The sequence below is a fragment of the Aptenodytes patagonicus genome, chromosome 8, assembly GCF_965638725.1.
Source record: "Aptenodytes patagonicus chromosome 8, bAptPat1.pri.cur, whole genome shotgun sequence".
NCBI classification, from domain to species: Eukaryota; Metazoa; Chordata; class Aves; order Sphenisciformes; family Spheniscidae; genus Aptenodytes; species Aptenodytes patagonicus.
The window spans coordinates 19889337-19907234 of NC_134956.1; the positions used below are offsets into that span (position 1 = coordinate 19889337).

The window sequence follows — 17898 nt, forward strand, 5'->3', positions numbered from 1 at the left end:
TAATGTGAAATTTGTCATACTCTGTGATCACGGCCCAAGTTAAATGTCACTATTCAGAGAGCAGCTGGGCGTGCATGGAGCACGTCGGCTGCCGCGTCCTCCTGGGCCTCCAGCTCCTGCGCTGGGACCCCCTTATCTTCCTTCTGCTGCTTTTCCCTCCAGTACAGGAGAAACCGAGAAAAACTATGCACTGGCTCCGGTTTTCTTTGGAAACTACTCAGAGACACATTGCCTCACCACTGACCATAAAAGTGCTTTTCAGCTGTGGTGGAAAACAGCGTTTCTGACTGGAAAAGGTATTTCCCAGCTGGCTGTCGCTGGTGGCAGCGCTGTGAAGTAGGAAGGCGTTTCGTGATGTTCCACGATACGGCTGCCAGGCAGGAGAAATGGGATTATTAACACAAAGATGATACAAAACGTTGTGTTCGACGTCCAGCAAAGAGCCAGGCCCTCATCCACTGCTAGGGGAGCAGTAACTCAGCAGGAGGGGAAGGGCCTGATCCCGCTCCTCCGCTCGGTGCCAGGTCCGCAGCACCAGCTGCATTTGGCACCTACCCCAGCAGCGCTCCTTAAATCGGAGGCCACAGAAAGTCAGCAGATGACAAACGACATGGTGGGCTCTCCCCCACCTCACGCATCCGACGGGCACGCCAGCGCCGAGGTGTCGGGGGAGGTGAAACACCCAAGTCATCTCCGATAGCTTCATCGCTCATGACCGGCCTGGCTCCCCTCCCGGTGACCCGGACGGGGACACATTGTCCTCAAACTGAGGAGCCGAGAGCCCTGCTGGGATTCATTCGGGGACGTACTCCCCCACCTGGAGCCGACTCTCCCACCCGCGCTTTAGAGACGCAGAGCACTCCTGACAAAGCGTACATCAAGTTCTGGCTTAACACCCTCCGCCTGCGACTTAGGATAATTTTAATCCCAAAAGTGGGACCTCTCCAGTTTACTAAAATCTCACTAGTGATAAAAGTGCAATAGATGATCAAAACCAAATTTTATTCTCTGTATTTTGATTATTAAAATCTACCAGTCAATACCATTTTGAGACACATTATAATGAGTGTGCAAAGATTCCCCTCCCTCCCCAAAAAAGTAGTTATCTGGTATAATTTTATGATAGAATATTTTTATAAAATCATTTGTACTAATTTAAGCATTTATCATTATATGCAAAAAGATTTCTTGATGAGAATATTATAGACGGTGCATGTTTTTGACATTAGCATTTTATTTGGATGACTAATCTTGCAGATGTGAAATTTTAATGAATTATTCATGAAAAATCTCTCCTCTGAAACTTCAGTTTGCTGCTAATGCTAGTTATTAAACATTTTATTTTTCTTTATAAAACTTGATGAAGAAATTAAATGTGTGCTTACTCGAAAAAAAAAGAAGGTGGCTTTTTCCTTTAACGTTTGTCCCAGGTGACACTGCGACTTGGGGCTTCGCTCCTCGTGGTTTTGTGGACCAAGCGGTTGATCCTGCAAACCCCTTTTTCCATACGTACCATACGCGTGGAACCCTTCCTACCGAAGCCAGCAGCACAGCTCCCATTAGGGCACCGCACTTGGAAGGATTTGCACGATGAGGCCCCAAACCCCTTCTTTCATGCTTTCCCCTTTGGGGTCCAGTGAGAAAGCAAGTGCCCTCAAACTCCCCGCCACCCTAATGGTCAAACGCCGATGGACTTTCTTGGAAAAGTGGATTAATTCTTCGAATGACAGCATCTTCCTCGCTTCCAGTGCTCAAGCAACAAATGACCGCCCTGTCCAGACCGGCCGTGAAACCGTCGCTAAAATATCTTGCGATTTGATGTGGTTGGGAGAGACCCAAGGAGACCGATGAGACTGTCCATGAACGTGCTGGGACATGGGTGAGATGCAACCAGCTGCTCCATGGACCAGCCCGGGGCCTCAGGGGATGCGACACGGGAGTCATTGGCGGGGGGGGAAAAACAAAACAAAAACTTAGGACATGGCAACTTGCATTACCAGTGTGAACAACCAGCATTTTTATTGCATTTGAGAATGCTATAATGTCAGTAATTAGTACTGACTACACAACATTTTTTATTGTCTGTATCAACAGACATGGAATGATGGAATTACAGTTGATGTAAGGAATGAGTTTCTTTTATGCCTTATCAAAAAAAAAAAAAAAAAAAATCTTGTTACTGGCAGCACATACACACGAAGCACCATGCTAACAGTCTGGACTGTACCATTTTCATCAAGGCTTATGGGTAGAAGATACTTTGTTACCTGTTCTGGGCCCATTAAAACGCAGTCGTTAACTGCAAATTCACCTCGCAAGACTAGAATACTAAATGACTTCTGAAACATCTAAAAACTCACTCTGAGTTCATTAACCAAAGGTACCAAAGGATTTCAAAAGAGTTTAAACACATTTTTTTTTTCCCATGCTATAATGAACGTGAGATTATTGGCGACCTGAAAACTACAATAGTTCAAAATTATTTTAAAAAACTTTATATATATATATTTATGTATGCATATATATAAAATAGCTAATGATCTTCAATCTTTGTAGAACCAGAATCCCTGCTCCGGTCTCTTCCCGAAGCGGGAGCTCCAGGAGAGCGGAGGTGCAGGACCTGCAGCGGGACTCTTGCGAGTGAGAATCAAAAAAGGTAATTTTTTTTGTGGTCACTTATTCTACATAAGCCTTGATTTTTCATTTCACTTCTAGTTGAATGCAGAAACCTAACAGGTTTTACATTTACAAACTTTTTTTTTTTTTGTGGACAAGGAAGGCTTTGACTCTCATTCCTGACAGCGATTTACCTGATACATGGTACTACTTTCATAATGTACGCTTTTCTTTGAGAAAAAAAACATGTAACAAATTGTCTTTACATCTTGGCACCTTGTAAAGTTTTTTTTTTTTTTTATACAAAAGTTCAATAGTTTGACACTCCCCATTATTAATCACTACTTCACTGATAAACTTTGAAAGTGTGACCCTGGAATTCATCATGCAAAATATTTACTGCAGCAGGAGAAAAACATTTTTTTTTTTTAAACGACTTTTTTTTTTTTTTCCTTTCAAATATATGACCTTTGTTTAAGACAGCCAGAAAAGGCAGTGGTAAGATAACAGAAGGGGTGGGAAAGTATCAAAAAAACCAGCTTAAACACAAAAACTGTACAAAAATGCTTCGATCAATGATAACAGGAGAAAAAAAAAATCTGTCAACTATGTTACAATTTAAAAGCTGAAAAAAAAAGTCAGGGATTTTCTCCCACATGTCAGCAAATGTCATCCAATATTCTTAAAGCAAGGATAACTAAATAAAATACATGTGCAGCGTATTCTGCAATTCCATTACATACAGTAGTTTTTTTTTTTCAAAGCTATTTTTTTAGTATAGTTAATATAAAGCAGTTGCACAAAAAGCAAAAGGTGTTTTGACAAACAGGTCTGCATTTATTCCTTTTGAGGAATGATATCTAAAAAAAGGACCTTTCCACCTTTTCCTCCCTCCCCACCCTCCCCCCAAAAGACAAAGGCTCACACAGACACAGTGGGATATATATGTACAACATAATAAACCCCTCCCTAAAGAAGCAACTGTATATCCAAAGGGATACAGAATCAGAATTGTAAAAATCATAGTGAAGTTTGCTTGATGTAAAGCCTGAGATTTTCAGTTGGTTCTTCTGCAAGGCTGCGACACCTGCCAGATGTGTTAAAATCTAATTTTTTATTTCTTTTTCTCTTTTTTTATTTTTTTTATTTTTGCTACAGTCTTTAGACTAAGCATGCAAGACATACAACTAAGTGCAACTGAGTGAAATGTATTTTTTTATTTACTCATTCCCTAACAGTTTGGACTGAGGTATGCGTACTAACAGTTTCTCATGCTGTTATCTTTACTCATGTCTAGCTACACATGCTGAGAATGAACTAATCTACCAGATTTTTATCCCCTTCTGAATACCAAACTAACCAGCAAACCACTCAGTTTAGAAGCACAGGGCTCAATTCTCATGATCCCCATCTGGCTACCGCCGGCACGTCACGAAGCTGCCTGGATATAATTTAAACGAAAAAAAAAAATGTTTCAAATGACCACAGACTGCCCTTTTTTTCTTTTCTTTTTTTTTTTTTTGTCTCTTGAAACAGAAAGCAGAGTTGAGTTTTATAAAAGTAACTGCCAATAAAATTTCTTGTACCAAAGCTTATGAGTGGACAGGAGTGTTATTTCCTTATGAAAAATGCTGACCAAAAACTAAACAAAACTGAGCAAATGTGCCAAGATCAACCAAAATTAAAGCCGCCATCCTAGCACAGTCCCGAAACAGAAGTGGCACACAATCTGTAGAACCAAAGACCAAACAATTTTTTTTTCATTTAATTCTAGAAATACTATTATGTGGTCCAGTTAAATTGTGGGAGCTTTTCTGTTCTCTTCTGTATTTTATTAAACTGCCTCCTTTATCTGATACTCTAATTTTCTGCGAAATAAGTGTCTTTGCCTTCTCCAGCTCCCTTCTCATAGCTCCACCAGTAACACTGATTCCTAGTTTTAGCCTCAAAAACTCTCCTCGATTCCTCTTTACAGACTTTCATTTTGGTCACTGTAAAGAATTGCAAATAAAAAGTAACAACTTTGGTTCAGACATCTACTTGGCCTTCTAAATTTTCTAGAATAAAGGAGCAGTTTCCCTCTCAGGTTAGCAATAGCCCACATCTTGTCATTTCCCTCTAAATTCTTCAACCTCCTTTGATCAACAATAAGAGGATATTTGGCTTCATAAGATAAAGCATATAACAGAGAACATAATTTACCTTTGTGTAATATCTTTGGTAATTTTAGGAAAAAAAAAAGGTACAAAGAAGAATATAAATTAAGCTCTGAAAGGCTTTTTGAAATAATAAAAAAGCTACAGTCCTACATAAATAAATGAGTGACGGAAAAGTGGTTGCAGAATGAAAATGTTTAGGTGTTTGGTGACCGAGGTTTACTGACCTATCGCAACAGATTCTGTATGTCATGTTTGCTTTGAAGAGCCTTGCCGGTTTTGCCTAACAAGCCCCGGCGCAAATTCTCTCCTAGATCTCCTGTCTCCTACGGCGAGGTTTCCATACTGGCTGGTGTAATATTGCATAACAATCTTAACTGCAGTACTGGATTTGCACAGCTGAAAATTAACACTTTAGCATTAGTGGGGCTCCGTCCTTATTAACTCCCGTAACAAGTTCAATCTGAAATCTAATTTGTATTCAAACAGATTAATGCCACCAAGCAATCCTGAACTGATGTTTAACCGTGAAACATCACCACGTACAATAACAGTTTAATGAAGTCATCTTTCCAACCACTATTTGCAAATGCAAATGCAAAAAGAAAAAAAATAAATTGTAATAATAAATGTATAGGTGCCCATCTCGGTAATCTTAGATATTCCAGAAAGATTTGTTGACCCATTAGGACTCGTGTTAAACAACCGAGAACTTGCCACTGTACTATTCATCCTCTAATAAAAGTGAACCCTGTTGGTGCTGCATATGTTTCTTTGTGCTGTTCAATTTTGTGGCATTTGCTAATATTCACCGTTGCTGCCAAAAAAAAGAAAAAAGAAATAAATCAAAAAACCCAAACCAAAAAAAAAAAATTAAAAATACTGCTTTGTGGAATGAATCTGTGTTGCTTCCTACAGTGTTTCTATGTTCATCTGTCATTCATTCTCATTCTTGCAGTACTTCGTTCCTCTCTCTCCGTTGGACAACCCTTCCACATGTATAGTGCAGCATTTGGGACCTTTTCAAAAAACAACAACAAAAAAAAAGGAGACACCGAAATGGAATGTTTCCCATAGCTAAAGAAAACATGGTGGCATCTGAAGGAAACTGGAATGAATGACAGAAAAAACTACAAACGATTCAATGACATTCAGCTTCGTGTAATAAAAACACCTATTGACATTCATCACAAAGTACAGAAAACGTTGAAGCCTCCGAGAGGCCCTGGGCCCAGATGAGGCCTGAGGTCAGAACTTAAAATGGTAGAGGAGAAGTGGGGCGGGGGAATAAAAGCAATACATTAAAAAGTTTGGGATAATTTTTTCTTTTAACCCCTCCCCGATATACACGCTCACACGCACACACACATATCCACACACGTGCACACACAGGCCTTCCCCATCCCAAATGGAAGCAAAAAAAAAAAAAAAAAAAAAAAAAAAGAAACCAACCAAAAAAAACAAAAAAAATGGAGTAAAGGCAGTGATAATCAACATGCAGTACTGTGCAAATATGTTGTCCATTGGAATCCTTAAAATCTGGGCAAAGACTTGATCTGCAGTTCAGGTGTACATGCTCAGTTTGATGTCCTCAAGTGTCCAAAATTGGCAGGACCTGCAGTCCACAGCTGGCTGCTAAATGCAAGTGAATCAGTTTAGCAAATTTACAACACTGATGTTGACTGTAAGAGAGGAAAATCCCAAGTACCAAACAAGTCCATCCAATGCACAGAGTACAAATTCCTTTTTTCAACAAAAAGTAGAAAAATCAAAAATACTCCCAAATGGGATACTTGATGGCACTAAGAGTTAACATATTTCATAGTTGTCAAAGTGGACTGAGAATCCTCCAGACTGTACAATAATGGAGAGATTTCACAGCTAAGTTTGACGTGTTCTTCCAATCTTCATTCTCAGGGTAACGATGTCAGACATACTCATTCTATGTCCTCATTTACAGGTTCATCTTCATAATCTCTGTCGTGATCAAAATCTGGACTGTGGTTGGCTGTTGTCACTAAGGATAGCGGGCCTTCATTTTCATCTGGATCTAACGGTTCTTCTTTGACATGCACGGGGTGCCTGGAAAAACGAAAATACGGTCAGTCGGCAAGTTGCTCGTTAAAAAACAGTTCTGACAGCTCGAGTGGTTTGGGGAGAAAGGCGAGGTGGTTTGGGCGTTCGGACCCGGTGTGCCAAGCCTAGGAGCTCCAGGTCACCAAGGAGAAGACCCTCAACTTCTGCGCCGGCCACCGGAGCCAAGCGAAGGCTACGCCGGGCAGGCAGCGCTCAACTTCCCGGGGAAAACACTCTGGGAGGATCACCTCGATAGGGTTTCCGTCTTGGGATCGAGAGAGAATGCTCTCAGCTGACATATTAAGTTGATTAATACAATCTTTGGATAAATAAGCGGAATAAGCATCTGAACAGCAAAGCAGCAGTTTGTCAGCCTGCCGAGCCGGCGGAGGCTGGGCTAATCATCGCTCGCTGTGTGTGCGGCATCTCTCGTTAACATGCAGAACCTGTGAGACAACTCTCCAGAGGACGACCCCAAGTGAGGTTCTATCATTAATCAACTTCAAGCAAACACAGCAAAGAGACACCATGATACATGCTTTAAACTCCAAATTAATGCATATTTTTACAAACTGTCAATAAGGGAAGAAAAGCCCTGCCAGGAAACACAAACAGAGAGGAAAAGGCTCGCTCAACACAACAATATGATAAGAAAGCACAGTCCTAACGAGAATAATAACACTGTCAGCTGTAAACAAGGCAGAACATGATCCCCAGCTCATGGTGGGCACAAGGATGTACTAAAGAGATGAGATCTGCCAAATTTCTCATTACGGCATAGCACGTGAATAACCCGCAGGGGAACGGGGCTTGGTCATTCAAAACGGGTATGATAACAATTGAAAAATGTTGTTCGTAAATCATATTTACAACAAATCCTATACAAATACAAATTACCTTTTTTTTTTTTTTTTTTTTGTTCGGCAGCTTTTGAAATGTAAAATAGCCATGTGAGTCAATAGTGTCTTGTTGGTGGGACTTTATAGGAAAGTAGGATTTTATTGACATTACCAAGTATTAATAATGCGACACAGCAATGGAGACCCTGTTTGCTTCCTAAATAATTGATGTTGTAGGCAATCCCTTAAAATAAAGTGTTAATGAGTTCAAGTCCCACTCTGTCTCTCATTGAGTTGATATCCACCTCCTAGAGTCTCGTTTTTTCTCCATGCAGGCTGATTTAACCCTTTCATGTAGGCTACGTGAAAACATAACCCGAAGTGCGAACCTTCATTTGTAAGAACTTCTTCTCTCCTTGCACAGCTTTGCTTTGAAATGAATGATTTAAAATAGCTGCATTTTATTTTATGTTTTGTGTGGATAGGAACGACAATACTGTTTGTACTCCATTGCACTGACGGACAGCAAGAATAAATCACCAGCCAGGGAAAAGGTACTCAGTATCCACGTACGAGCCGAAGGTAACCCTGCCTATTTCAAGTGACCAGGGTGAAGAAGTTGTACGCTTGTATAGTGTGCAAAGCTGTATCGCACCCTATTTATTTATTTCGGCTTGAGCCTGGATCTGTTTAGGAAGCATCTAACTTGCTGACTACACACATTTTTAACATGAGCTGTGAATGCCTTTCAAGTCCCTGCATATTTCAACTTCTTGAGTTGTAAAGTGCTAGATCGATACTTAAGTATTAACTGCACCTTCCAGCCCATCCAACAAAGGAACAGTGGGGAGAAGTGATGCAGCATCCACGTACACACACCTTTTCCCTTCAAATTCACAAATACGTGTCCTATCAACACATCCCTGGGAGCAAAGAGGTTCTTCTGCATGTCGTGCAATTTTTGCAAAAATTACAAGGAGAGAGACATTGCTCACACAATTTTGACCTAATTATTGAAAAAGGGGGGGTAAAAAAAAACCTGGGAGGAGACGATTCAAATATCAGAGGTTAAGAATTAGCATAAGCATATAAAAAGTCTCGCAAACAGATCGTCATCTCAGAGGTGTGCATGTGCTAACCCTCCCGGCGGCTCGTGGCCTGAGCCAACATGAAACCATGCTGATTATTTGCAACTAGAAAAACTTATATTATGAATGGGCTGTGGGGGCCTCACTTGGGAGAAAACATAAAATGAAAACCAGAAGAAAAAGGGGGGAAGAGCGGCTACACATAGAGACCGATAAAGCGTGTGCTACTCGGCCTTTATGGCAGTGATCTTTTTTACTGCTGTTTTAATTTAAAGGACTTGCTTGTTGGCCTTCTGGTTTTGATGCTGCTGCTGGGCTTATTTTTGGTTGGTTTTTCTTTTTGAAGTATTATTTTTGAAAACGCAGATGGGAAATTTTCAAAGGAGAGAGGAGAACGCATGTCACGTGCAGCAGAGGTGGCCTCAGCACATGGACGGGAGTTTCTCCAAAGGCTGCTCAGGGGCCACGTCTCCGTGTCCCACCGCATCCCCGCACCGCCTCGTGCTCGGCCAGAGGGCAGAAGTGAACGGGGGCCGGCAGATAAGAGAGGTACCTGCTGCGCTCACAACCACCCGAAATGCTGTGAAAGTTCCTTCAAAGGCCCCCGAACCTTTCCAAAGCAAGCTCTGCCCCCCTTCTGGTTTTGTTATGAAAGCAGGTGAAACCAGGTGGTTTTAACTGAGTTTCTCTTTGAGGTTTGGTGTGGTTCCCAGAAATCGAAAAAAACATACCTTCAGGAGTGAAAAGCAAAGCAAGCACCAAGTTATGAAAAGGGCTGCCTGACCCCGAGCGAGACAAAGCCGGAGAGGGCCACAAAGCCACGGGGAGGCACAGCCACGCCAGCCTCCTCCAGCAGCTCACGTGTTGGACAAACGTCAGACAGCGAGCTTGGCAAAAACTCCATCCCCCAAATTAGGAGGGTTATCTGGGTAATACAACCCCCTGGGGAGAGATCTGCATGGAAAACGACGACGACAAAAAATTCAACTCCTTGTGCCAGTTGACACCACAAAGTGGTGTGTGAGGAGGAAACCTTACTGAATCCGTGATTTTACTCAAACATTTCAGAGCAACTGAAATAAGTAAGCTTAAATAAGCTCAAAGGCAAAGGGAGACCTTCGTCTCCCTCAAGTAAGTCTGAATCTGTATTTACCACCTCACCCAAACCCCAAACCGGGGAAGGAAAACTTCCTTTAGAGACTAAAGAATTCAGTCTCTTGAATTACAGAAAAGGTAAATGCTGGGCTAGGCAAAAAGAAAAGCGGGGGGGTGGGGGGGGAAGGAAAGGGTTTCCTATTTCTTCTTTAGAGTAGCAGAATTTCAGCACATTCCTTTTAAGTAGACGCCTAAGACTCCAGAAGGGGTTAACAATAAATAACCTTGCTGAACACAGATTCCCCTTCTTTTCACAACTGAGTAATTCTTTTGTTTGTCCACTCTGGGAACAGAGGAGTTTTTAATAAAGCTGACTGTTGTTTAAAGCCACTGAGTTCTGGTGGTGCACACAGCATGGAGTAGTTTGCTTTGTGGCTACCTTTGGAGCATATCAGGATGAAAGTGTTATGTCCTCAAGCTGTAATTATGCGACTACTTTCTAGTGTTTCAAAAGGAGGCAGAGAGAAGGGAAAAAAAAAACCAACCCTAGCCGTGGTTCAATGTGTCATAAAAAGGAAACGAATGAGCAGTAATAAGACTTCAGCTGAAGTGTTAGACTTCTTAGCTGTCATGTTAACAAGGTCCTTTAAACCTTACAATAAAGTTTAAAGCTTGATTTATTCTAATATACTGAAATTGTTTAAAAAATAATTTGCATCATGACAAGGAAATCTGTTCTGAGAAAAAAACTGAGAATGTCATTAACAAAGCAGGCTTACAGAAAATAAGAGGCTGCACGGCATCTGGAAATCTGCTGTTGACTCATGATTTTATTTGGTAAATAGGGTAAACCCCGCGACGTGTGAATGGTGTTCTGGCTTTAGATCCCTTCAAACTACTTAGAAACACCATTTTAATGGGGAAGCTCAGAGGCTGGTATTGGAACATCACCCAGCCACATTTTACTTAAGCAAAAAGAAATGTTCAGCAGAGAACACATATATTATCAGTTCTGAGAAAATGAAAACACTCAGGAAACAATCATTTCCATATTACAACAGAAAATTGGATTTTCTGGTGAATAATGAAAATGAGGCATCCCTCCCCCTGTCCTCCTCTCTCTCCAGTATTTGTTCTGTGCCCCTCACCTTGGTATCAATATGCTAAGAGATGATTATTAAGTGCAACAAAGGCCACGGCTATGCACAGTTCTGGAAGATGTCCTAGTCTGTTTTAACTCCCTTATTTTTCCTTCCTCGCAGTCTCTTCAAAGACAACGAAACCTTAGGTGAAATGAGAAGTGCATGAACTACGCTGGCCTTGAACTTGCAAAAACATAATTACTTGGATTAACGCAACATCATAAACATTCATCCCTGTCTGTTAGGCCAGGAGAAACCCTTGGGAGAAGTCTTGTTGCTGGAGAAAAGCCACGTCCCTCCGCTCCTGCTTCACGCCGGCCCTACGTGGTCACAGGCAGAGGATAACAAATTGTGACTAAAACTGCCTCAAGATGAACCCGTTTGTGAGAGACGGAAAGTGTGTCATGCAACGCTACTTTGGGAGAGATAATTAATACTGCACAAACAATCACTGGAAAAGCTAAACACATTATTTGAATGTTTTGAAGTAAATGGTAAAAGACAATGTTTAAATTAATTATTAATTAAAAATGTACGTTGCCATCTTTAAAGCTTTTTTTTTTTTCCCCAAAGCACTTTGTGCACCGATTTAAAATGCTGCAATATCAAAGTATCCAGAGCCTCAGATTCCTTCGTGCCCCCTCCCTTCTGATAACACATTATGCAGGTGGGAAACTTTTTTGCCATTAAATGCTAATTAGTTTCACAACTAATTACTATCGTGGTATTAGGTTAATGTTTTTCTACTTTTTGATTTAGACTTACTTTTGTAAATCCCTTATTCAAATTACTTTGAAGTAAAAAGACTACAAATTAGTTCTCTTTTTAATGCGTAATGTGAGCCGTGGCAAGTCAGCCAGTAATTTTACAGCCCATTTTAAGGAACAGGCAGAAGAAAGGCAGCGCGGCCCTCGCACGCGGTCACTCGCACAAGTAGCCAACCGCTCCGTAGAGTTTTTAGAGAACTACAAGACTTATAAACTCCAGCTTCCTCGCCAGCCGCCAATTACCCAGTATGTAATTTGAGGGGAGGGGGGAATTTACAGCTTTGCAAACTCACTCTGTCACCCCATAAATACCGAACACACCCATCAGGGCATCACACCTTTCCTGCCTTACCCTTTCCTGCGCCAGCTCGCTGCCCGGGTGCAGTTCACGTTGAGCAGGGATGGCGATCCCCCATTACTTCATGTGGTTATATATGCACTCATTATACTGCCGTCTGTTGCTATAATGCTCCTATTAATTTTCCTTTTGATATTTTAAGAGCAATCTATAAATCACGCAGACCTTCACGTGTGCCATCGTTAATGCTTAGCAAGACCGTTGTGCATCGAGTGGTTTTTTTTAGACCTGCCAAACAAGCCCATTTCCCAGCTCTGCCCCACCGGCACGCTTGTCGCGTGGACGGAAGGGGAGAGACATCAGATTTTGTTTCTCCAAGAAAGCAGTTGCCTATGAGGTTTTGCAAGTTTTAAAGAAGAGAACTGCAAACACGTTAATAATTTTATAGCTCTGTGTGCTTGTCAGACTGCACTGAGCTGATCGGTTTCATGTGGAAGTTGGTAAACGGCCCTTTTATGTTCTAATCAACCTAAGCATGTCCCCAAACGGAGATGTCTGCTCTTGCTGTTCCATCCACGAACCTCAGGAACGAACCGCAAAGGCCTCCAGAGCCACACTTCAGCAGACGGTAAGACAATGCTTAGAGCCACGCACGCACCTCTGCCGTACTTACATTGCTTGCATAGGGGAACGTCCTGGACTACTGTCACTCCCGTTACTGTTCGTATGCTCCATTGCACCATTAAGCTCTTCCCTCATCGCGTTGGCTATGCCCAGAGTGGGATTTCCCATGGAAGCAGTAGTGTATAGAGGTATACTGTTCTCAGCCATTGAAGCCTGCCAAGGACACAAACAAATAAATGAAGAGCCATGACTAACATTTTTACACATTGCACAACACACTCACTTATTCCAAAATATTCTCCACATTTACATTATTTGCAATTACCGTTTTTTAAAATATTGTGCTTTCTGATAGGTATTACCCTGATTCCACCAAGGGAAATTTAACATCATTTACGTCTGGGTTTAAGCGTGTATTTAGCTGTATTGGCTTGTGAGAGGACGGAGCTTTCCATTCCCTATTTGGAATTAGACCCCCTGGAAAAAATAAAAAGTCCTTTTCCTATTTTCATTTTGCAAGATTATGTTTGGGGCTTTGGGTTTTTTTGTGGCTTAGGGTCTGGGTTTGGGTTTTGTTTTTAATGAAACAGAAAAAAATTACAACTCGCTCAGCTGATAACTCCTGCCTACCAGAGCAAACAGGCACCGAGCGGGAGGGCAGCGTTACCGAGTTTGTTTTTTCTCTCATGACACAAGTGCGAAGCTGTGGTCAGCACTAACTGGATCAGCCCGAGTTGCACTGACCTACCCGAGAGCTGAACCAGTCCATGTGAAATTTTTTAAGCCTCAGCAGCTCAGCTCTTACCTTAGCTATTACAGATCTGACCATTTTATTTCAATTTTTCCTTGTTCTAAAGAAATACCATGCAGAGGCACACTGGCATTAACTTTCTAAATGGAAATCTTTGTAGGAAGAGAATGAACTGTTAAATATTTTCCTTCTGATTCCCACCGTTCTGCCTGCTAATATTTACTGTGTGTCAGCATTAGTTCATGTTGACAGCACAGTCCTGTGCCCCGCACGGCAGCGGTGGGAGCGCAGAAGCCCCGAGCCCCAGAGGAGCCCAGCGTATGGTGGCGATGGGATGTACGGCTTTCCAAGGCCGTAGTGCCCAGGGACTCGAAGGACATTTCACCATTTCACCCATCCCAGCCAGATCCGGCTGACATCATCCGCAGCTCTCTGAGCCATGTCAGTGCTGGAGAGCCACGGATGCTGGCTCGGCAGCGCTCGACCTGCTCCGGGGGAAAGTCAGCCGGCTGCGGCAGCAGAGCCAAAAAAATCCATCAGACTCCAGGTCTGCCTGATGCAAACCCTGCCCGTGGGAGGGGAATTCATGCAAACGTACTCCCCACCGAACGCTCTCGCCTGCTCCTAATTCGTGGGACAAAACTCCTTGCTTGTTGCCATCCCGAGCCGGCAGAGTTGTTCCCAGGCAAGCACAGCCAGAGACCGGGCGGGGGGGAGATGGATGGGATGGGATGGGAAGGGGGGGCATGACCAGCCCTGACTGCAGCATCTTCAGGAGCACGGCCCCTTTTATTCTTCCTTACATTGACCTCTCCATGTGCAGCCCTGTGTGTCACACGTGATTACTAAAGCTATTCTAACGGGGAGGATTATTTTTATCTTCTTGATTCAACAACCGGCAAACTCATTGTGATTAGGGGATGCAAAGAATGGTTCACATTTCCTGCACTTGGCAAAATAATGACTCAAGTTCTTCACCCATAGTGATAACTTGTAATTGCAGTAAAGCAATTTACTGGGCGAGAGGTGGGACACAAGGAGTATCTGCTATAATGATAGTAATAGGCGAGGGGGGTGTTTTGGGAGCCTCCGGCGACCCGCTGGGAAAAGAGAGCACTGGTGAGAGCTGGAGTCCCCGTACCTTCCACACACACAGGGGGGAGAGAGCTGCTTCTTCTCCCTGGCCGCGAGGGAAAACAGATGGAGGAGATGTCAGAGGTCTGGGAGAAGGAGAGGGGCGGCTTTGCCACCCCACAGGAGAAGAAAAACACAGCCTGGCATCCCGGCGGCACACAGCACACCGTGCCGTCCCCTGGCCTGCGGAGAGGTGGCCGCTGCACTCATGGGGATGTGCAAAGACGCTGGTCTTTGCAGATGCCCGCAAAAGCCACGGGAACGTTGCTCGTCAACCATTAATTAGACTGAACGTAGGCACTGGCAGGTAAAGCAGCCTTGTGTCCTAGGAGGAAGGTTATTGCCCAAGCAAGGTCCAAACTGCCCACGCGGCACCGGCCACCCGCACGGCTTCGCCCAAACCCCCATACAGCACCCGAGCACCCGCCAGGATTCTGCCTCCAAAACCCAATGGGGGGAGAGGAGCGAGGAACCTGCCGGTGTATTTTCAGCCTACACGAGGACCTGTCTCAGTGCAATCGCTCACCCCCATTTGCTACAGGGGCCACACAAGCGGTAGCAAATCTGGCCCAGGCTCTTCTCTCCCCCAACTCAGTTCACACGATGCTATGGGGGGGCACGAGTACGTGCCACTTCCAGGAAAAGTGGGAAATGGAAACAGTTTGGAGGTTATCACAAAAGACAAGAATGGATGGAGATGACGACGACGACACGTGTTTCAGAAATAAAACACGAACAGTTCCGTATGATAAGCATATTAATTGAAATTAGTCACATAGTTAACAATGTGAAGAAATGCAGGATCATTTCGTTTTTGCCTTTCAGCCTCATGAATGTAAAATGTGCTTGTAATCTTAATACTATTCAAGAGACAAAGCAGTCTTTAAAAATCACACTTCACAAGACTCAAGGGAAAATAAGTTACTAATGAATGGTATTTACAGTTGCTTCATTTAAACATGCTTTCATTTGCTTTTCAGAAGTTACCGCATAAACTCAATTAATTAGAAGAAATGCAGAACATTGCTTTTCTCCTAATAATGTGTTTCTCGGTTCTGAAAAGAGAAGTCTGCTAAACCTTCCACAAAACGCGGCTGCCCAAGCAAATATCCATGGCCATCAGTGAACTTCTCGAGAAGTGCCTCTCAACAAACAACCGGGGTGCAACCACATGCGGTGTTGCCTCCCGGATTAATTCACGCTATATGGAACAGGCTTGAACCCCCACACAAACACACACACACACACACACCCCCCCCCCAAATTCAGGGCACGGTAATGCATTTGGATCTTTGGTTCATATAGCAAATACTGACTTTACCTGGGGTTTCTGAGATAGACTCAGGAATTTGTAGAGAGGGGGAAAAAAATGCCAACCTGATATAGAGCACATGAAAAAGGGCTGGAGACACGCACACTTTTAGGCTGCAAGTTATGAATTGTGCACCGACACTTTGTGTATTTCTGCATCATGAAAAACCAGAATTTTTGTCTTACAATTACAGTACAGTTTAAACCAATAAAAATGATTTTTTTCTGTAGGAATTGCGACATTTATTTTTTACCAACCACGGGAAGATATGCAAAAATAGCCCTTAAAAGAAAAGGGGGAAAAATGATCTGCTTTCTCTTTAAACCCATGAACAATAGAAGGTCACGTGCCGCAGTATCCTATCATTCAGCACATTAATAGCTGTGCTAGAGTAATTACACTTGTGGTATTTTTGCCTCAAGTGAAATTCTGAAATAAGAGGATGGAAATTATGATACTGCTGATAAATATTAATAAGTGAACTTTTAATTTTTTTGCCACAATATTCAAAATGCTAAGCATCTAGCTAATGCTGAAGCAGCCTGATATGTGTTTGCCTCCAGGGACTATGATGCTTTATGCACTTAAGAAAAAAGTTTAACGGAATTAAAATTTAATATCTAATTAGAGCAAGGCTAATATATTTTGAAATGAGTGGGGAAGACACACGCCTCTGTTGCATATTTGCTACAGTCATTAATCTTACCTGTAAAGCAGCATTGAGAGGTGTGCAGTAGGTGTGGCTGGTCTGTATGTTTTTAATAAGAGAAGGGTTACTGCATAAGAAAAACATAAAAAGGAGAGTTAAATGCAACCAACTTCTGTGCGAGCATTTCAAGCATGTAATGCTTCCTCCCACACCAGAAAACTAGAGCTGAGACTGTTTTTCCACACAAGTTCTCTCTCGTTTCTCTTTTTCTCTTTTTTTTTTTTTTTAATTTAAAGAAAATATCTGAGTTTTAGGCTACAGTTATCATATTTGCCTTTACTAAATAAGGAACATCATTATCTCTCGACGTTACCTCGCCATGTGTTCTACTACCCTGCGTTAGTAGCACATCTTGGCATCTCTGCTCATTTTAGTTGTGTTCAGGAGAAATTCTCCAATATTCATCATGTCTGGGAGCCAGTTACCATGTAAAGGTCCATCATGAGAAGGCTACGATCGAAAGCATCGCGGGACATTTTAAATACTACTTCATGCACGTTATTCTCCGAGCCGCTGGCAGCAGAGTCCCTCGCAATGGAGCAGAGGGACCGCGACGAGCGAGGATTTTCCTGCCAGGCAAATGGCGAGTGGTCCCGCTGAGGGACTGCCTGCGCCATCGCCCCAAACTGTTTGGGGCTGTGGGCATGGAGGCACGACGGCAGGTATTGCTGCACCGCAGCGGAACGGTATGGACCGCGCAAAACGACACGCTGCCCTAAAGGCCGTTTTAATAAAAAATATTCTGGTGTGCTATTTTGGACCCTTACTTTAGTCATCTTAAGTTTACATAAGGGGCCGGATTTGAAGAAAATGAACGCCAAGCATATCTGCTTTCTCTTTAGCGGGCATCTAAATATCACTGGTTCCACCAGAGGGGAAAAAAGAATAAAAAAATCATTGAATACAAACTAGGTAAAAAGTGCCAATGCAAAAAATCTCCAAAAAGTTTTATTGCTCACTGGGCATTTTCTTTTTTTGGTTTTTCACGTGGGAGTAAATCATGGTGAGAAGAGTCTTAACTGAGCCTCTCCCACAGGGACCAGCAAGGATCAGTTGTCCTGGAGAGATGGCCTTCGAGTAAAGGTCAAAGAAAATTGCTTTGGGAACCCCAGGAATATTTGTGCATGGTTGTGGTAGACACAGGTTGGCCTGTTGATTATAATCTTTACAGGTGGTCTCACTGCACTTTCAAACTTTATAAAGTTAATTCAGCATTTCTGTCTTATAAGCACCTTACGCTATGCAAAACAAGGCATACAACTGAAAGCAAAGGAAAATATCAGAATTAAAA

General features: G+C 42.7%; 1 protein-coding gene across 9 annotated transcripts in view; it reads right to left on the bottom strand.

Annotated features, from left to right (window-relative positions):
- Positions 1-1993: 1993 nt before the first annotated feature.
- Positions 1994-17898, bottom strand: part of FOXP1 (forkhead box P1) — a 394018-nt gene continuing 378113 nt past the window's right edge. For all 9 annotated transcript variants that reach the window (XM_076346645.1, XM_076346652.1, XM_076346648.1 and 6 more), the window contains 3 exons: positions 16605-16674; positions 12751-12914; positions 1994-6854 (listed from right to left, as the gene is read on the bottom strand). In XM_076346645.1, coding sequence (XP_076202760.1) covers positions 6710-6854; positions 12751-12914; positions 16605-16674 — 379 coding nt within the window. In that variant the 3' untranslated portion in view covers positions 1994-6709. The remainder of the gene's footprint in view (positions 6855-12750; positions 12915-16604; positions 16675-17898) is intronic.